The sequence below is a fragment of the Oncorhynchus tshawytscha genome, linkage group LG20 (assembly GCF_018296145.1).
Source record: "Oncorhynchus tshawytscha isolate Ot180627B linkage group LG20, Otsh_v2.0, whole genome shotgun sequence".
Lineage (NCBI taxonomy): Eukaryota > Metazoa > Chordata > Actinopteri > Salmoniformes > Salmonidae > Oncorhynchus > Oncorhynchus tshawytscha.
In genome coordinates, this window is record NC_056448.1 from 6,060,347 (window position 1) to 6,078,327 (window position 17,981).

The 17,981-nt window shown below is 41.4% G+C and overlaps 1 protein-coding gene across 6 annotated transcripts in view; it reads left to right on the forward strand.

The window, feature by feature from the left end:
* The window catches only part of LOC112219613 (dymeclin), a 159,879-nt gene that overhangs the window by 1,187 nt on the left and 140,711 nt on the right, over window positions 1–17,981 (forward strand). For 4 of the 6 annotated variants that reach the window (XM_042302103.1, XM_024381005.2, XM_042302105.1 and 1 more), the window contains exon 2: window positions 12,942–13,153. In XM_042302103.1, coding sequence (XP_042158037.1) covers window positions 13,014–13,153 — 140 coding nt within the window. In that variant the 5' untranslated portion in view covers window positions 12,942–13,013. Of the gene's footprint in view, window positions 1–12,941; window positions 13,154–17,981 lie in introns of those variants that run through there. The other 2 variants (XM_042302104.1, XM_042302106.1) reach the window with 2 other exon arrangements.

Genomic DNA, 17,981 nt, shown 5'->3' on the forward strand with positions numbered 1-17,981 from the left:
GGCTTTGTTGAAGTCCTTTGTCATCCCCAGACAAGCTGAATGGTACCATCTCTGGCACACATTCCATCTGCAGTATTAAAAACATAAAACAGGGTTATGTTTATTTACATGTAAATTACAGTTCTGGAATACCCATTCTGTTACACGCTTTTGCAATTAGGAACATCTTCAAATTGAATTGGATTTTTGTTCATTTGCTAAATTGACTTTAAATTACATGCATTTGACCTCAAACTTGACAGACGCACACACAACTGCGGTGTTAATCATTGTTGAGTATTCAGGCAATATAAATAATATAGTAATAAAGGCATACATTTGCAAAAAACATATGCGTTTATAAAAAAGGTATGACACATCAATGTTGTAATATCAAACATTACAATAATGGCAGTCTTTGAAATCCAAATCAGTTTCATTGTCACTTGTGCCAGATACGTGTGTACTTATTACAGTGGATTGCTGTCATAGTATGTATCTAGTATATCTCATAGTAGAATATTAAAGTCATGATAATATAACATTAGAGCAAGGATAACCCTGGTTAAAAGTTTCAAGACAGTTTCATACTTCTAAATGTCTTGAAGGATGAAACTATATGAGTTTTCATAGCCTACTGTTATATTACACAAAGACAAACTCAGATGGTCATCACTTTTCTCTGGATGATGCAAAACACACATTGAGCAGTCTTGCTTCGCATTGAAGACTGGAAAAAAAGAGGACCACATTTTTATGCATTGTTGACACATTTAAAGATGCTTTCTGGAGCCCATAGTTCTAAAGGTTGTGCTTCAAAGAATAAAAAGAGTATGCTAGACATTTACAGAATAAATCATACTTAGTTTGATGTTTCTGTGACAAACGGTGAATTAGTTATAGATTTATACTGATTTAAATGGCATTTTTATAGATTTTTGTATTTCTATTAAATCAAAACTGGAATGAATCAGTTGGACCAGTCTAGCCCAATAATGGACTAAAGAAGCCTAATGATTTGAATTAGATTTTTAAAAACATTGCAGCCAACAGTATTTTTCAGTGACAACATGTTTGTGGTGACCGTCTTCAATTCAGACACAGGTTTTAATAGGAGATGCAGATAGCTAATTAGCGCAGGCAGTAGGCTCAGTCTTCTATCTGTTTGCCTTGAATGCGCTGTAACATGAAGATATGGCCTTGTGGGAACACTAACCCTATAAAGGTGTGTATCAATTTTTGTAATTTACTCATCTCTGATGTTTCCAAAACCGTACCACGTGTGATGATGTTCTGACCGAGCGACAGGGCGCTCTAATGGAGTGTCTAGTTTGAGAAACAGACACCTCACAAGTCCTCAACTGGCAGCTTCAATAAATGGTATCCGCAAAACACCAGTCTCAATGTCAGTTCCTCTATCCAGTGTCTGTGTTCTTTTGCCCATCTTAATCTTTTATTTTTATTGGCCAGTCTAGATATGGCTTTTTCTTTGCAACTCTGCCTAGAAGGCCAGCATCCCAGAGTCGCCTCTTCACTGTTGACATTGAGACTGGTGTTTAGCGGGTAACACTCCAGGATTCTTTTTATTTGTGTTATAGTCTCCTACATTATTTTAACATTTCTACAAACTTCAGTGTTTTCTTTCCAATGGTACCAATTATATGCATATCCTGGCTTCCAGGCCTGAGCAACAGGCAGTTTACTTTGGGCACGTCAGTCAGGTGGAAATTGAGAAAAAAGGGGACTAGCCCTAAGAAGTTTTAAGTGGCAAAGTACATTTTGTGTGCACTGTCTTCATGCATTAATTTTCACTCGCAACAAGTCAGTTTTGTGGAAACACACCACTTCATGCAGATTTTAGAATATTTGCATGAAACTCTGTCGGCAATTTGATGGAAATCTAGATATTGAAACTCCTTAGATGTCAAATGGTACGACTTCCCTAACCAAATTACATGAACATTATTTACAAATGTTTTGTTATAGCTTTGATTAATTCAGCCTGTTTTTGACGTTTATTTGGCGATCACCTCACCTAGGTAATATTTTCTAACGTCAGACAGCACATTGTAGCTGAACTAGAACTATTTTCTTGCTATCCCATTGCCCTTTGTGAGGTACGAGACTGACCAGTGCAGGCGGAATCGATGCCCTATCTGACGCAAGACAATGGTCGTCTGATCGTCAACGCAAGTGTGAAAACAGTCTGGACAACCCCCCTCCAGGTTAATGTCACCTCTCCTGGCTGACACCTACACATCAGCCCCTTTCTTTCCATTTAATGTAACCAGCATCCTTAACAACTGATCACCGACCAACACTGGACGTCCATGGACGTTGAAAAGTAGTAGAAATTGTGTCAATCTGAACCTGGCCTTGATTTCAATATGTCGCTTTTGGTACAGTCCGGAGCGGCCTTACTTTGATCCAAACCGTAACCAATCATAGCCGTTGATGTTTCAGAAGTGTGGGGAATACAGTCCAGTAGAGCACAGAGTAAAGTCAAAAGTTGAGTATAGTACAGTACACAGTAGCACACAAGTTGTACTCCAATGTACTGTATTGAACTGTACTGAACTAGCCTATACTCTACTGAACTCTACTATTCTGTTCTGTACTGTACTCCCATTAGGCTCCTGAGTGGCGCAGCGGTCTAATGCACTGCATCTCAGTGCTAGAGACGTCACTACAGACCCTGGATCGGTCCCGGGTTGTATCACAACCGACGGTGATCAGGAGTCCTATAGGATGCACAATTGGCCCAGCATTGTCCGGGTTAGGGGAGGGGTAGGCCGTCATTGTAAACTAAGAATTTGTTCAAATTAAGGTTTAAGAAAAACAATACTGACCTCTAATGTGCTGTACTTTGATGTCCAAACATTTTTAACATACAGTTGAAGTCGGAAGTTTACATACAATTAGGTTGGAGTCATTAAAAGTAATTTTTCAACCACTCCACAAATTTCTTGTTGATTAACAAACTATAGTTTTGGCAAGTTGGCTACTTTGTGTATGACACAAGTCATTTTTCCAAAAATTGTTTACAGACAGATTATTTCACTTCTAATTCACTCTATCACAATTCCAGTGGGTCAGATCAGAAGTTTACATACACCAAGTTGACTGTGCCTTTAAACATCTTGGAAAATGCCAGAAAATGATGTCATGGCTTTAGAAGCTTCTGTTAGTCTAATTGACATCATTTGAGTCAATTGGAGGTGTACCTGTGGATGTATTTCAAGGCCTACCCTTCAAACTCAGTGCCTCTTTGCTTGACATCATAGAAAAATCAAAAGAAATCTGCCAAGACCTCAGAAAAATGTTTTGTAGACCTCCACAAGTCTGGTTCATACTTGGGAGCAATTTCCAAACCCCTGAAGGTACCACGTCCATCTGTACAAACAATAGAATGCAAGTATAAACACCGTGGGACCACACAGCCATCATACCGCTCAGGAAGGAGACGTGTTCTGTCTCCTAGAGATGAACATACTTTGGTGCGAAAAGTGTAACTCAATCCCAGAACAACAACAATGGACCTTGTGAAGATGCTGGAGGAAACGGGTACAAAAGTATCTATATCCACAGTAAAACGAGTCCTATATCGACATAACCTCAATGTCTGCTGAGCAAGGAAGAAGCCACTGCTCCAAAACCGCCATAAAAAAGCCAGACTATGGTTTTCATCTACACGTGGGGACAAAGATTATACTTTTTTGGAGAAATATCCTCTGGTCTGATGAAACAAAAATAGAGCTGTTTGGCCATAATGACCATCGTTATGTTTGGAGGAAAAAATTGTGAGGCTTGCAAGCCTAAGAACACCATCCCAGCCGTGAAGCACGGGGGTGGCAGCATCATGTTGTGGGGGTGCTTTGCTGCAGGAGGGATGGGTGCACTTCACAAAATAGATGACATCATAAGGTAGGAAAATTAGGTGAATATATTGAAGTAACATCTCAAGACATCAGTCAGGAAGTTAAAGCTTGGTCGCAAATTGATCTTCCAAATGAACAATGACCCCAAGCATACTTCCAAAGTTGTGGCAAAATGGCTTGAAGACAACAAAGTCAAGGTATTGGAGTAGCCATCACAAAGCCCTGACCTCAATCCTATAGAAAATGTGTGGGCAGAACTGAAAAAGCATGTGCGAGCAAGGAGGCCTACAAACCTGACTCAGTTACACAAACTCTGTCAGGAGGAATGGGCCAAAATTCACCCAACTTATTGTGGGAAGCTTGTGGAAGGCAACCCGAAATGTTTAGCACAGCTCAGGGGCAGCAGCGTAGCCTAGTGGTTAGTGCGTTGGACTAGTAACTGAAAGGTTGCAAGATCGAATCACCGAGCTGACAAGGTACAAATCTGTCTTTCTGCCCCTGAACAAGGCAGTTAACCCACTGTTCCTAGACCGTCATAGAAAATAAGAATTTGTTCTTAACTGTCTTGCCTAGTAAAATAAAAGTTTAAAAAATACATAAATGTTTGACCCAAGTTAGACAATTCAATGGCAATGCTACCAAATACTAAGTGAGTGTATGTAAACTTCTGACCCACTGGAAATGTGATGAAATAAATTAAAGCTGAAATAAATAATTCTCTACTATTATTCTGACATTTCACAGTCTTAAAATAAAGTGGTGATCCTAACTAACCTAAGACAGGTAATTTTTACTAGGATTAAATGTCAGGCATTGTGAAAAACTGAGTTTAAATGTATTTGGCTAAACTTCCGACTTCAACTGTAGATGTCTACGATTGGTTCAGATTTGGTACAGACCAATCTCCGGACCAACCAAAAAGCTCCTTAAAATAATAGCCAGAACAATACCCAAATATGCAATGGAGGATATTGCATACCTTTTATACCTTTTTCTATTTTTCTTTTTCTATTTTTCTGTATCAACATGAATTGGAAATTACATCCATAATTATGCATTTCTGTGTATTACAGATCAGGGACACATGATGGAATTCCGTTACTGCAAATCTGTTGCCCTGTGTACATCCACTTCACTTACTGTAGTTCAATAACCCAAATTCATGTTTTCAAACTCAAGGTGTTATTTCATAGCAGACACCCCATTCTTTCTGCAGACATCTTTGAATCTTAACGCTGCAATATGTGACTGGGTGACCTGGCAAGTTAACATAGAAATGTGAATTATAGATCTTAATTCTCATTGAAAACAAGTCTAAGAAGCGGTAGAGCTGTTCTATTTTAGTTTTGACTGGATGTGTCAATGTGTAGATTATGTATGTATGATCTATCAGCAGAATTACTGTCTTACCTCAATTTGCCATGAAATTCCTAGTTTGAAAGCGATTGTTTTCTTGACACTGTGCTGTGACATTTTCTCTGTATTTCCACCCACGTGGGGTGGCCCCCTAGCAATTTGTGTTCCAGCCAATGAGATTCAGCCCCTCACATTTGGGTGACAGCTAGCAAGAGGCCTGCCCAGCGTTATACAATGAGGTTGCAGGGTGGGCTCAGTGGACACAGCAGAGGGAGAGCGAGCGCAATGACGTGATGCACATATCTGCATGTGATGTAGTATGCAATTTTCGGGGACCCCTTTTGGCTCGTGAGTGCAACATTCAGAACCACTGGCAAAAAAATTCTACAGAGATTATTTTATCAAACTTTGCATCTGCACAGTTCTTCCATTTAAATGGTTTTGTGAAATGTTGAATGTAAATTCTTCCTTGTGCGTAGAGTATGGTCTGTTAAATTTTGACATCAATTTTATTTTTGCCATACATTTTCAAGTGAAAAATCAGTCTCTGTGCAATTCTGTTACTGTGGAATTTCCCACATGACTGGTGTGATCAAACGAATGTGTACTAAAAGAAACCATAGACTAGAACGCAAACTCATACCACGCTATACCAATGTACTGTGTAATGAACATGCCATGTCGCCTAATTCATTGCTATGCCCAGGCCAGGTAGTCATCTTTTTCTATTACCTTTGCTTCCATTTTGTGGCTAAATCAGAGTTTGCTAAGTCTGTCACTTTTGGAGAGAACCCTAGAGTACTGATTTGATGTCATGACACATTGCTCCAAGCCTACATGTTTGGGAGAAGTGTATTGATCATTCATTCCAATAGTGTAGTAAATATTTGTCTTACTTCTTTAATGCTGCACTGTTGGGAATGGACTCGTAAGTAAGCGTTTCACTGTAAAGTCTACACCTGTTGTATTTGGCTCATGTGACCAATAAAATATATTATTTGATTAGGTTCATTATTCTGCAAAGTGGGTCATATTTCCTAATGAAGGTAAGCTCAAACGCTGAATTTTTTAAAATTCTCTCTGATGGATTTGAGGATGCTGCCAGACAGATGTGCATCATAAGCCAGATTTGGGCAGATGTACAGTGGCAAGAAAAAGTAAGTGAACCCTTTGGAAATACCTGGATTTCTGCATAAATTGGTATCTGATCTAAGTCACAACAATGGACATACACAGTCTGCTTAAACTAATAACACACAAACAAACGTTTGTCAAAATTGAACACCGTGTAAACATTCACAGTGCAGGGTGGAAAAAGTATGTGAACCCTTGGATTTAATAACTGGTTGACCCTCCTTTGGCAGCAATAAACTCAACCAAATGTTTTCTGTAGTTACGGATCAGACCTGCACAACGGTCAGGAAGTGTTTTGGACCATTCCTCTTTACAAAACTGCTTCAGTTCAGCAATATTCTTGGGATCTCTGGTGTGAACTGCTCTGGAGGTCATGCCATATCATCTCTATCGGGTTGAGGTCAGGACTGACTGGGCCACTCCAGAAGGTGTATTTTTTTCTGTTGAAGCCATTCTGTTGTTGATTTACTTCTGTGTTTTGGATCATTGTCCTGTTGCATCACCCAACTTCTGATGAGCTTCAATTGGCGGACAGAGAGCCTAACATTCACCTGTAAAATTTCTTGATAAACTTGGGAATTCATTTTTCTGTCGATGATGGCAAGCTGTCCAGGCCCTGAGGCAGCAAAGCAGCCCCAAACCATGATGCTCCCTCCACCATACTTTACAGTTGGGATGAGTTTTTGATGTTGGTGTGCTGAGCCTTTTTTTCTCCACACATAGTGTTGTGTGTTCATTCCAAACAACAACTGTAGTTTCACCTGTCCACAGAATATTTTGTCAGTAGCGCTGTGGAACCTCCAGATGCACTTTTGCAAACTTCAGACATGTAACAATGTTTTTTTTTTGACAGCAGTGGCTTCTTTCCTTGGTGTCCTCCCATGGACACCATTCTTGTTTGGCGTCTTACGTATCATAGACTCATCAACAAAGATGTTAGCATGTTCCAGAGAAGTCTTTAGCTGACACTAGGATTCTTCTTAACCTCATTGAGCACTCTGCGCTGTGTTAGTCTTAGTCATCTTTGCAGGACGGCCACTCCTACGGTGAGTAGCAACAGTGCTGAACTTTCCATTTATAGACAATTTGTTTTACCGTGGACTGGTGAAAATCAAGGCTTTAAGAGATACTTTTGTAACCCTTCCCAGCTTTATTTAAAATCTATGTTGTTTTAGGCACATCAGGCAATGCTTCTTGTGAATAGCAAGCTCAAATTTGGTGAGTGTTTTTTATAGGGCAAGGCAGCTCTAACCAACATCTCCAATCTCGTCTCATTGATTGGACTCCAGGCTAGCTGACTCCAGGCTAGCTGATTAGCCTAGGGGTTCACATACTTTTTCCAACACACTGTGAATGTTGAAATAATGTATTCAATATAGACATGAAAAATACAATAATTTGTGTGTTATTAGTTTAAGCACACAATGTTTGTCTATTGTTATGACTTAGATGAAGATCAGATCAAATTTGATGACCAATTCATACAGAAATCTAGGTAATTCCAAAGGGTTCACATACTTTTTCTTGCCACTGTATAATTTGGTAGCTCATTAAAGTAGTTCCTTAAATAAGATAAAGAACATTTCTAAGATGCCATACATTTTGCTACTGTCTGACTGTGTGAGTAGTTAGACCCAGGCTGCAAAAATGTACAATACAGAATGTAGCCTAATGCAGCTCTCACCAGAACCACTGCTTTTAACCAGGGCAAGGTGACCGGAAACATGACCGAATACAAACAGTGTAGCTATTCCCTCCGCAAGGCAATCAAACAAGCTAAGCGTCAGTATAGAGACAAAGTAGAGTCACAATTCAACGGCTCAGACACGAGGTATGTGGCAGGGTCTACAGTCAATCACGGATTACAAAAAGAAAACCAGCCCTGTCACGGACCAGGATGTCTTGCTTCCAGACAGACTAAATAACTTTTGCTTGCTTTGAGGACAATACAGTGCTACTGACACAGCCCGCAACCAAAACCTGCGGACTCTCCTTCACTGCAGCCGCCGTGAGTAAAACATTTAAACGTGTTAACCCTCGCAGGGCTGCAGGCCCAGACGGCATCCCCAGCCGCGTCCTCAGAGCATGCGCAGACCAGCTGGCTGGTGTGTTTACGGACATATTCAATCAATCCTTATCCCAGTCTGCTGTTCCCACATGCTTCAAGAGGGCCACCATTGTTCCTGTTCCCAAGAAAGCTAAGGTAACTGAGCTAAACGACTACATCATGAAGTGCTTTGAGAGACTAGTCAAGGACCACATCACCTCCACCCTACCTGACACCCTAAACCCACTCCAATTTGCTTACCGCCCCAATAGGTCCACAGATGACTTAATCGCAACCACACTGCACACTGCCCTAACCCATCTGGACAAGAGGAATACCTATGTGAGAATGCTGTTCATCGACTACAGCTCAGCATTTAACGCCATAGTACCCTCCAAACTCGTCATCAAGCTCGAGACCCTGGGTCTCGACCCCGCCCTGTGCAACTGGGTACTGGACTTCCTGATGGGCCGCCCCCCAGGTGGTGAGGGTAGGTAACAACATCTCCACCCCGCTGATCCTCAACACTGGGGCCCCACAAGGGTGCGTTCTGAGCCCTCTCCTTTACTCCCTGTTCACCCACGACTGCGTGGCCATGCACGCCTCCAACTCAATCATCAAGTTTGCAGACGACACCACAGTGGTAGACATCTACACCACCCGATGTCACAGGAAGGCCATAAAGATCATCAAGGACAACAACCACCTGAGCCACTGCCTGTTCACCCCGCTATCATCCAGAAGGCGAGGTCAGTACAGGTGCATTAAAGCAGGGACCGAGAGACTGGAAAAACAGCTATTTCAAGGCCATCAGACTGTTAAACAGCCACCACTAACATTGAGTGGCTGCAGCCAACATACTGACTCAACTCCAGCCACTTTAATAATGGAAGTTGATGTAAAAAATGTATCACTAGCCACTTTAATCAATGCCACTTAATATAATGTTTACATACCCTACATTACACATCTCATATGTATATGTATATACTGTACTCTATCATTTACTGCATCTTTATGTAATACATTTATCACTTGCCACTTTAAACTATGCCACTTTGTTTACATACCCTACATTACTCATCTCATATGTATATACTGTACTCAATACCATCTACTGCATCTTGCCTATGCCGTTCTGTACCATCAATCATTCATGTATCTTCATGTACATATTCTTTACACTTGTGTGTATAAGGTAGTAGTTGTGGAATTGTTAGGTTAGATTACTCGTTGGTTATTACTGTATTGCCAGAACTAGAAGCACAAGCATTTTGCTACACTCGTATTAACATCTGCTAACCATGTGTATGTGACAAATAACATTTGATTTTGATTTGATTTATAAACTCAGCAAAAAAAGAAACGTCCCTTTTTCAGGAACCTGTCTTTCAAAGATAATTTGTAAAAATCCAATAAAGTTCAGATCCTCATTGTAAAGGGTTTAAACACTGTTTCCCATGCTTGTTCAATGAACCAGAAACAGTTATCAACATGCACCTGTGGAACAGTCATTTTAAGACACCAACCGCTGACAGACTGAAGGCAATTAAGGTCACAGTTAGGCCTCTTTAGTGTCCTAAGTTTTCATTTCTACTGACTCTTTCTACTGACTCTGAAAAACACCAAAAGAAAGGTCCCAGGGTCCCTGCTCATCTGCAGGCATGCTGCAGATGTGGCCAGGGCAATAAATTGCAATGTCCGTACTGTGGGACGCCTAAGACAGCGCTACATGGAGACAGGACAGACAGCTGATCAACCTCGCAGTGGCAGACCACGTGTAACAACACCTGCACAGGATCGGTACATCACACCTGTGGGACGGGTACTGGATGGCGGCAACAACAATAGCCCGAGTTACAGCAGGAACGCACAATCCCTCCAACAGTCCGCAATAGGCTGAGAGAGGCTGGACTGAGGGCTTGTAGGTCTGTTGTAAGGCAGGTCCTCACCAGGCATCACCGGCAGCAACGTCACCTATGGGCACAAATCCACCGTCGCTGGACCACACAGGACTGTCAAAAAGTGCTCTTCACTGACGAGTTTCGGTTTTGTCTCACCAGGGGTGATGCTTGGATTCGCATTTATTGTCGAAGGAATGAGCGTGACACTGAGGCCTGTATCCTGGAGTGGGATCGAGGTGGAGGGTCCGTCATGGTCTGGGGGGCGGTGTGTATCATCGGACTGAGCTTGTTGTCATTGCTGGCAATCTCAACGCTCTGTGTTACAGGGAAGACATCCTCCTCCCTCGTGTGATACCCTTCCTGCAGGCTCATCCTGACATGTCCCTCCAGCATGACATGGGCACCAGCCATACTGCTCTTTCTGTGTGTGATTTCCTACAAGACAGGAATGTTAGTGTTCTGCCATGGCCAGCGAAGAGCCCGGATCTCAATCCCATTGAGCACGTCTGGGACCTGTTGGATTGGAGGGTGAGGGCCATTCCCCTCAGAAATGTCTTGGAACTTGCAGGTGCCTTGGTGGAAGAGTGGGGTAACATCTCACAGCAAGAGCTGGCAAATCTGGTGCAGTCCATGAGGAGGAGATGCACTGCAGTACTTAATGCAGCTGGTGGCCACACCAGATATTGACTGTTACTTTTGATTTTGAACCCCCCCTTTATTCAGGGACACATTTTTCCATTTCTGTTAGGCACATGTCTGTGGAACTTGTTCAGTTTACATTTCAGTTGTTGAATCTTGTTATGTTCATACAAATACAGTGGGGCAAAAAGTATTTAGTCAGCCACCAATTGTGCAAGTTCTCCCGCTTAAAAAGATGAGACAGACAAAATGAGGGAAAAAAATCCAGAAAATCACATTGTAGGATTTTTAAGGAATTTATTTGCAAATTATGGTGTAAAATAAGTATTTGGTCAGCTACAAACAAGCAAGATTTAACTTCTTGTACCTGTAACTTCTTCTTTAAGAGGCTCCTCTGTCCTCCACTCGTTACCTGTATTAATGGCACCTGTTTGAACTTGTTATCAGTATAAAAAGACACCTGTCCACAACCTCAAACAGACACACTCCAAACTCCACTATGGAGTTTGACCAAAGACCAAAGAGCTGTCAAAGGACACCAGAAACAAAATTGTAGACCTGCACCAGGCTGGGAAGACTGAATCTGCAATAGGTAAGCAGCTTGGTTTGAAGAAATCAACTGTGGGAGCAATTATTAGGAAATGGAAGACATACAAGACCACTGATAATCTCCCTCGATCTGGGGCTCCACGCAGATCTCACCCCGTGGGGTCAAAATGATCACAAGAACGGTGAGCAAAAATCCCAGAACCACACGGGGGGACCTGGTGAATGACCTGCAGAGAGCTGGGACCAAAGTAACAGAGCCTACCATTAGTAACACACTACGCCGCCAGGGACTCAAATCCTGCAGTGCCAGACGTGTCCCCCTGCTTAAGCCAGTACATGTCCAGGCCCGTCTGAAGTTTGCTAGAGCGGATTTGGATGATCCAGAAGCAGATTGGGAGAATGTCATATGGTCAGATGAAACCAAAATAGAACTTTTTGGTAAAAACTCAACTCATTGTGTTTGGAGGACAAAGAATGCTGAGTTGCATCCAAAGAACACCATACCTACTGTGAAACATGGGGGTGGAAACCTCATGCTTTGGGGCTGTTTTTCTGCAAAGGGACCTGGACGACTGATCCATATAAAGGAAAGAATGAATGGGGCCATGTATCGTGAGATTTTGAGTGAAAACCTCCTTCCATCAGCAAGGGCATTGAAGATGAAACGTGGCTGGGTCTTTCAGCATGACAATGATCCCAAACACACTGCCCGGGCAACGAAGGAGTGGCTTCGTAAGAAGCATTTCAAGGTCCTGGAGTGGCCTAGCCAGTCTCCAGATCTCAACCCCATAGAAAATCTTTGGAGGGAGTTGAAAGTCTGTATTGTCCAGCAACAGCCCCAAAACATCACTGCTCTAGAGGAGATCTGCATGGAGGAATGGGCCAAAATACCAGCAACAGTGTGTGAAAACCTTGTGAAGACTTACAGAAAACGTTTGACCTTTGTCATTGCCAACAAAGGGTATATAACACATTATTGAGAAACTTTTGTTATTGACCAAATACTTATTTTCCACCATAATTTGCAAATAAATTCATTAAAAATCCTACAATGTGATATTCTGGATTTTTTTTCTCATTTTGTCTGTCATAGTTGAAGTGTACCTATGATGAAAATTACAGGCCTCTCTTATCTTTTTAAGTGGGAGAACTTGCACAATTGGTGCCTGACTAAATACTTTTTTGCCCCACTGTATTTACATGTTAAGTTTGCTGAAAATAAAAGCAGTTTTTTTGTTGCTGTGTTTCGATCAGAAGTAGGCCTAGGTCTCAGTTAAATAAGATGATCTATTAACAGCTGAACTAGGGCCCCATTCATTTTGAATGAGGACTCAGTTTTACTTCCTATTTCATGAACCATAACAAACATTTTAGTGAAGCTTATAATCTTGATAACCTGAGGACAGTGGATCTATTGATTAATTTAACATAAGTATGTTTCCTTCTTTTTACCAGTACAGTACCTGATGTGGTAGTGGGAGATGAAACAGTGAGAGTGAGCCTCTCCCTAGATCCACATCCCATGAGATGGGAGCCAACACAAGCCAGGTCAGTGACCTGTCAGAGAACCAGAGCCTCCGGACCCTGATCGGCACAGTGTCCATCTCAGATAATGACCCCTTCTGGAACCAGCTAATCTCCTTCACATTCATCAGCCCCACTAGCAGGTAAGAACATGCCCCGTATCCTTACACCACAGACAGAATCATGATGTGCTTTTCTTGACCCCGCCACCTGACGAGTTAGGGCCAGACCAGCATACCCATCAGGGAAACTATGCTGGCTCTCTCCTCAGTGCCAGACGTCTTGGCTCGACCACTTTTCCCGTAACGTGAGAACTGAGAACATGGTGCACTAGGTAGGGAATATGGTGCCATTTGGGACGCAGCCCATGATAAAGTAGTACACAACAACCATAGCAGTTGGGAAGACAGCACAAACAAATCTGTGACCAGGCTAATAAAGTAGGCACACAATTGGCACAGCATCATCCGGGTTTGGCCGGGCTAGCCCGTCATTGTAAATAAGAATTTGTTCTTAACTGACTTGCCTAGTTAAATAAAGGTAAAATCAAAAATAATAATTAAACTGAAATTTGGCAAACTATTCCAATTTTAGCAACCAGGAAATGTCAGAGCGATTTCCATGTAGTGCTTCTTTTGACTTCTTAGGGCTGCAATCCCGTTAACGGGATGATATGACAACAGCCAGTGAAAGTGCAGGGCGCCAAATTCAAAACAACAGAAATCTCACAATTAAAATTCCACAAACATACATGTATCTTATACCATTTTAAAGGTAATCATGTTGTTAATCCCACCATAGTGTCTGATTTCAAATAGGCTTTACGGCGAAAGCACCACAAACGATATTGTTAGGTGACCACCAACTCACAGAAAAACCCAGCCATTTTTCCAGCCAAAGAGAGGAGTCACAAAAAGCAGAAATGGAGATAAATTTAATCACTAACCTTTGATGATCTTTATCAGATGACACTCATAGGACATCATGTTACACAATACATGTATGTTTTGTTTGATAGAGTTCATATTTATATAAAAAAAATCTGAGTTTACATTGGCGCGTTGCGTTCACAGAAATCAGAAACGTCAACAGAAATCACATTATAAATATTCCTTTACCTTTGATGATCTTCATCAGAATGCACTCCCAGGAATCCTAGTCCCACAATAAATGCTTGATTTGTTCGATAATGTCCATTATTTATCCATGATTTATGGCCAAGTAGCTAATTTTGTTAGCGCGTTTAGTACACAAATCCAAACGCTCATGCAGGTCCAGCCGAACGTTGGATGAAAACTTCAAAAAGTTATATTACAGGTCGAAGAAACTTGTCAAACTAAGTATAGAATCAATCATTAGGGTGTTATCATAAATCTTCAATAAAGTTCCAACCGTAGAATTCCTTTGTGTGTAGAGAAGCCATGGAACGCAGGTCGCTATATCATCTCTATTGCGCATGACCAGCCCTTGGCTCTCTGCCAGACACCTGGCTCATTCAGCTCCCATTCAGCCCCACAACAAAGTAGAAGCCTCATTCAAGTTTCTAAAGTCAGTTGACATCTAGTGGAAGCCCTAGGAAGTGCAACTTCATCCATATCCCACTGTGAATTCAATAGGGTCTGGGTTGAAAATCGACCAGCCTCAGATTTCTTACTTCCTGTTTGGATTTCTTCTCAGGTTTTTGCCTGCCATATGAGTTCTGTTATACTCACAGACATCATTCAAACAGTTTTAGAAACTTCAGTGTTTTCTATCCAATACTAATAATAATATGCAAATATTAGCAACTGGGACTGAGGAGCAGGCCGTTGACTCTGGACAATTCTGTGCACCTTTCATCCAAGCTACTCAATACTGCCCCTGCAGCCATAAGAAGTAAAAGTAGATCAAACACCAGTTTTGTAATGTTTACTGTGGCCTCACTTTGCCCTCACCAATTACGTAATTTCCTGTCAATAACATACACACGCACGCACACACACCCTGTTATTTTATACTCCAGAGAACCGGAAACCGGAAAATAAAAGTATTTCTCGAGGAACAGGATCAGAACTGGGAACGAAAGTGATCTATAATGTTCCGGAACAGAACCTTTATTTTAATAGCGTGGGAACCGGTTAATTGTGTTCTTTTAGATTCTGGGTATTGTTTTCCAGAACCCACAAAATGCAACAAGCGCCTATTCAAAGCCCGTACTCTGTCACTCAGAAACGTATACCAGTGTCTGCCTGCCTGCCAGCTGAGAACTTTTTGCCTGTCTCTCCTTCCAAAGCATAGTCTACTGTAGTTTACTGATGTTACAAGCCTGATTCAGTATTTAAGTAGAGATTTTTAATTAGAGAAAAATGTATTAAACTTTTTCAATACTAGTTTATGCTTATCACATTTCACGTTGAATGTCTTTGAATTTATGAGAGATGGATTCATGTTGGACCAGAGCTAGCTAACGGCAACAGAATTAAAATAAAAACACGTATTACCTTTTTGTAGTTAATACATCAAAAATACCTTTATAGAAGCTGCTCTTCCATCGGTATAATTCTGTGGGCCTAATTCAGATAATGCATGTCATAACAACAAGATGGCCAGGCTCGATATTAAGAGGAGACATACAGTTGAAGTCGGACATTTACATACACTTAGGTTGGAGTCATTTAAACTCATTTTTTAACTACTCCACAAATTTCTTGTTAACAAACTATAGTTTTGGCAAGTCGGTTAGAATATCTACTTTGTGCATGACACAAGTAATTTTTCCAACAATTGTTCACAGACAGATTATTTCACTTACAAATCACTGTATCACAATTCCATTGGGTCATAAGTTTACATACACTAAGTTGGCTGTGCCTTTAAACAGCTTGGAACATTCCAGAAAATGATGTCATGGCTTTAGAAGCTTCTGATAGGCTAATTGATATCATTTGAGTCAATTGGAGGTGTACCTGTGGATGTATTTCAATGCCTACCTTCAAACTCAGTGCCTCTTTGCTTGACTTTTTATATATATATTTTTTAACCTTTTATTTTACTAGGCAAGTCAGTTAAGAACAAATTCTTATTTTCAATGACGGCCTAGGAACAGTGGGTTAACTGCCTGTTCAGGGGCAGAACGACAGATTTGTACCTTGTCAGCTCGGGGATTCGAACTTGCTACCTTTCGGTTACTAGTCCAACGCTCTAACCGCTAGGCTACCCTGCCGCCCAATCATGGGAAAATCAAAAGAAGTCAGCCAAGACCTCAGAAAAAAATTGTAGACCTCCACAAGTCATCCGTGGGAGCAATTTCCAAACACCTGAAGGTACCACATTCATCTATAGAAACAATAGTATGCAAGTATAAACACCATGGGACCACGCAGCCATCATATCGCTCAGGAAGGAGACGCGTTCTGTCTCCTAGAGATGAACATACTTTGGTGCGAAAAGTGCAAATCAATCCCAGAACAATAGCAAAGGACCTTGTGAAGATGCTGGATGAAACCAGTACAAAAGTATCAATATTCACAATAAAATGAGTCCCATATCGACATAACCTGAATGGCCGCTCAGCAAGGAAGAAGCCACTGCTCCAAAACCGCCATAAAAAAGCCAGACTATGGTATGCATCTGCACATGGGGACAAAGATTGTACTTTTTGGAGAAATGTCCTCCAGTCTGATGAAACTAAAATAAAACTGTTTGGTCGTAATGACCATCATTATGTTTGGAGGAAAAAGGGGGAGGTTTGCAAGCCAAAGAACACCATCCCAACCGTGAAGCACGGGGGTGGCAGCATCATGTTGTGGGATGCTTTGCTGCAGAACTGACTGGTGCACTTCACAAAATGGATGGCATCATGAGGTAGGAAAATTAGGTGGATATATTGAAGCAACATCTCAAGACATCAGTCAGGAAGTTAAAAGCTTGGTCGCAAATGAGTCTTCCAAATGAACAATGACCCCAAGCATACTTCCAAAGTTGTGACAAAATGGCTTAAGGACCACAAAGTCCAGGTATTGGAGTGGACATCACAAAGCCCTGACTTCAATCCAATAGAACATTTGTGGGCAGAACTGAATAAGCGTGTGCAAGCATGGAGGCCTACAAACCTGACTCAGTTACACAAGCTCTGTCAGGAGGAATGGGCCAAAATTCACCCAACTTATTGTGGGAAACTTGTGGAAGGCAACCCAAAACATTTGACCCAAGTTGAACAATTCAAAGGCAGTGCATGAAATACTAATTGAGTTTATGTAAACTTCTGACCCACTGGGAATGTGATGAAATAAATTAAAGTCCAAAAGCCTAATCCTACTAATTTGAAATATCGTAAAAGCATTAAGACAAATTTAAAGTTATGAAGTATTCTAGTAGTGTTAAATATCCTTCAAGTTGCAGCTTTTAAATGGGAAAAATTATGGAAATTGGAGTCTATGCTATTCTCAATCACAGATCTATTGAGAATGACAAATGTTTTAGGTCACAATAAGTGAAATTGAGCAAACATTACAACTATGGAAAAATTGAATGAGAAGTCAAAATATCTTAGGCTAAAGATAAAGAAAGCTTATGAAAGAAATAATGCGTAGTTGGCCAAGCCCCATCTCCATATTTTACTAGCAATGTGCAACCTACCTACAGTACATAAAGGCAGAAATGCGACTCCGTTTATCCAGTTCTGAGGACGGCACAGGTCTGCGGCCCATGATTTACAACCGATCACATAACACAAAACCAGCAAGGCTCTGACTGTGTGTCACTTGCTCCATCTGTGCGCTTCAGCACACACCGATGCGCAGATATCCAGATATACCTAGGCTACTACACATCTCTTTCTTGCCAAGGCTCCACCAGAGTGGAATAGGCTGTTAGAAAAGATTTGGCTCCACTAAATATATTTTGTCAATGTCATGTTTCGTCTCGTCCCTCCCGTAGCATGCGAGCTTGCGCTAGCAGTCTTTGTGTTAAACATACAAATATTTTTGTGGG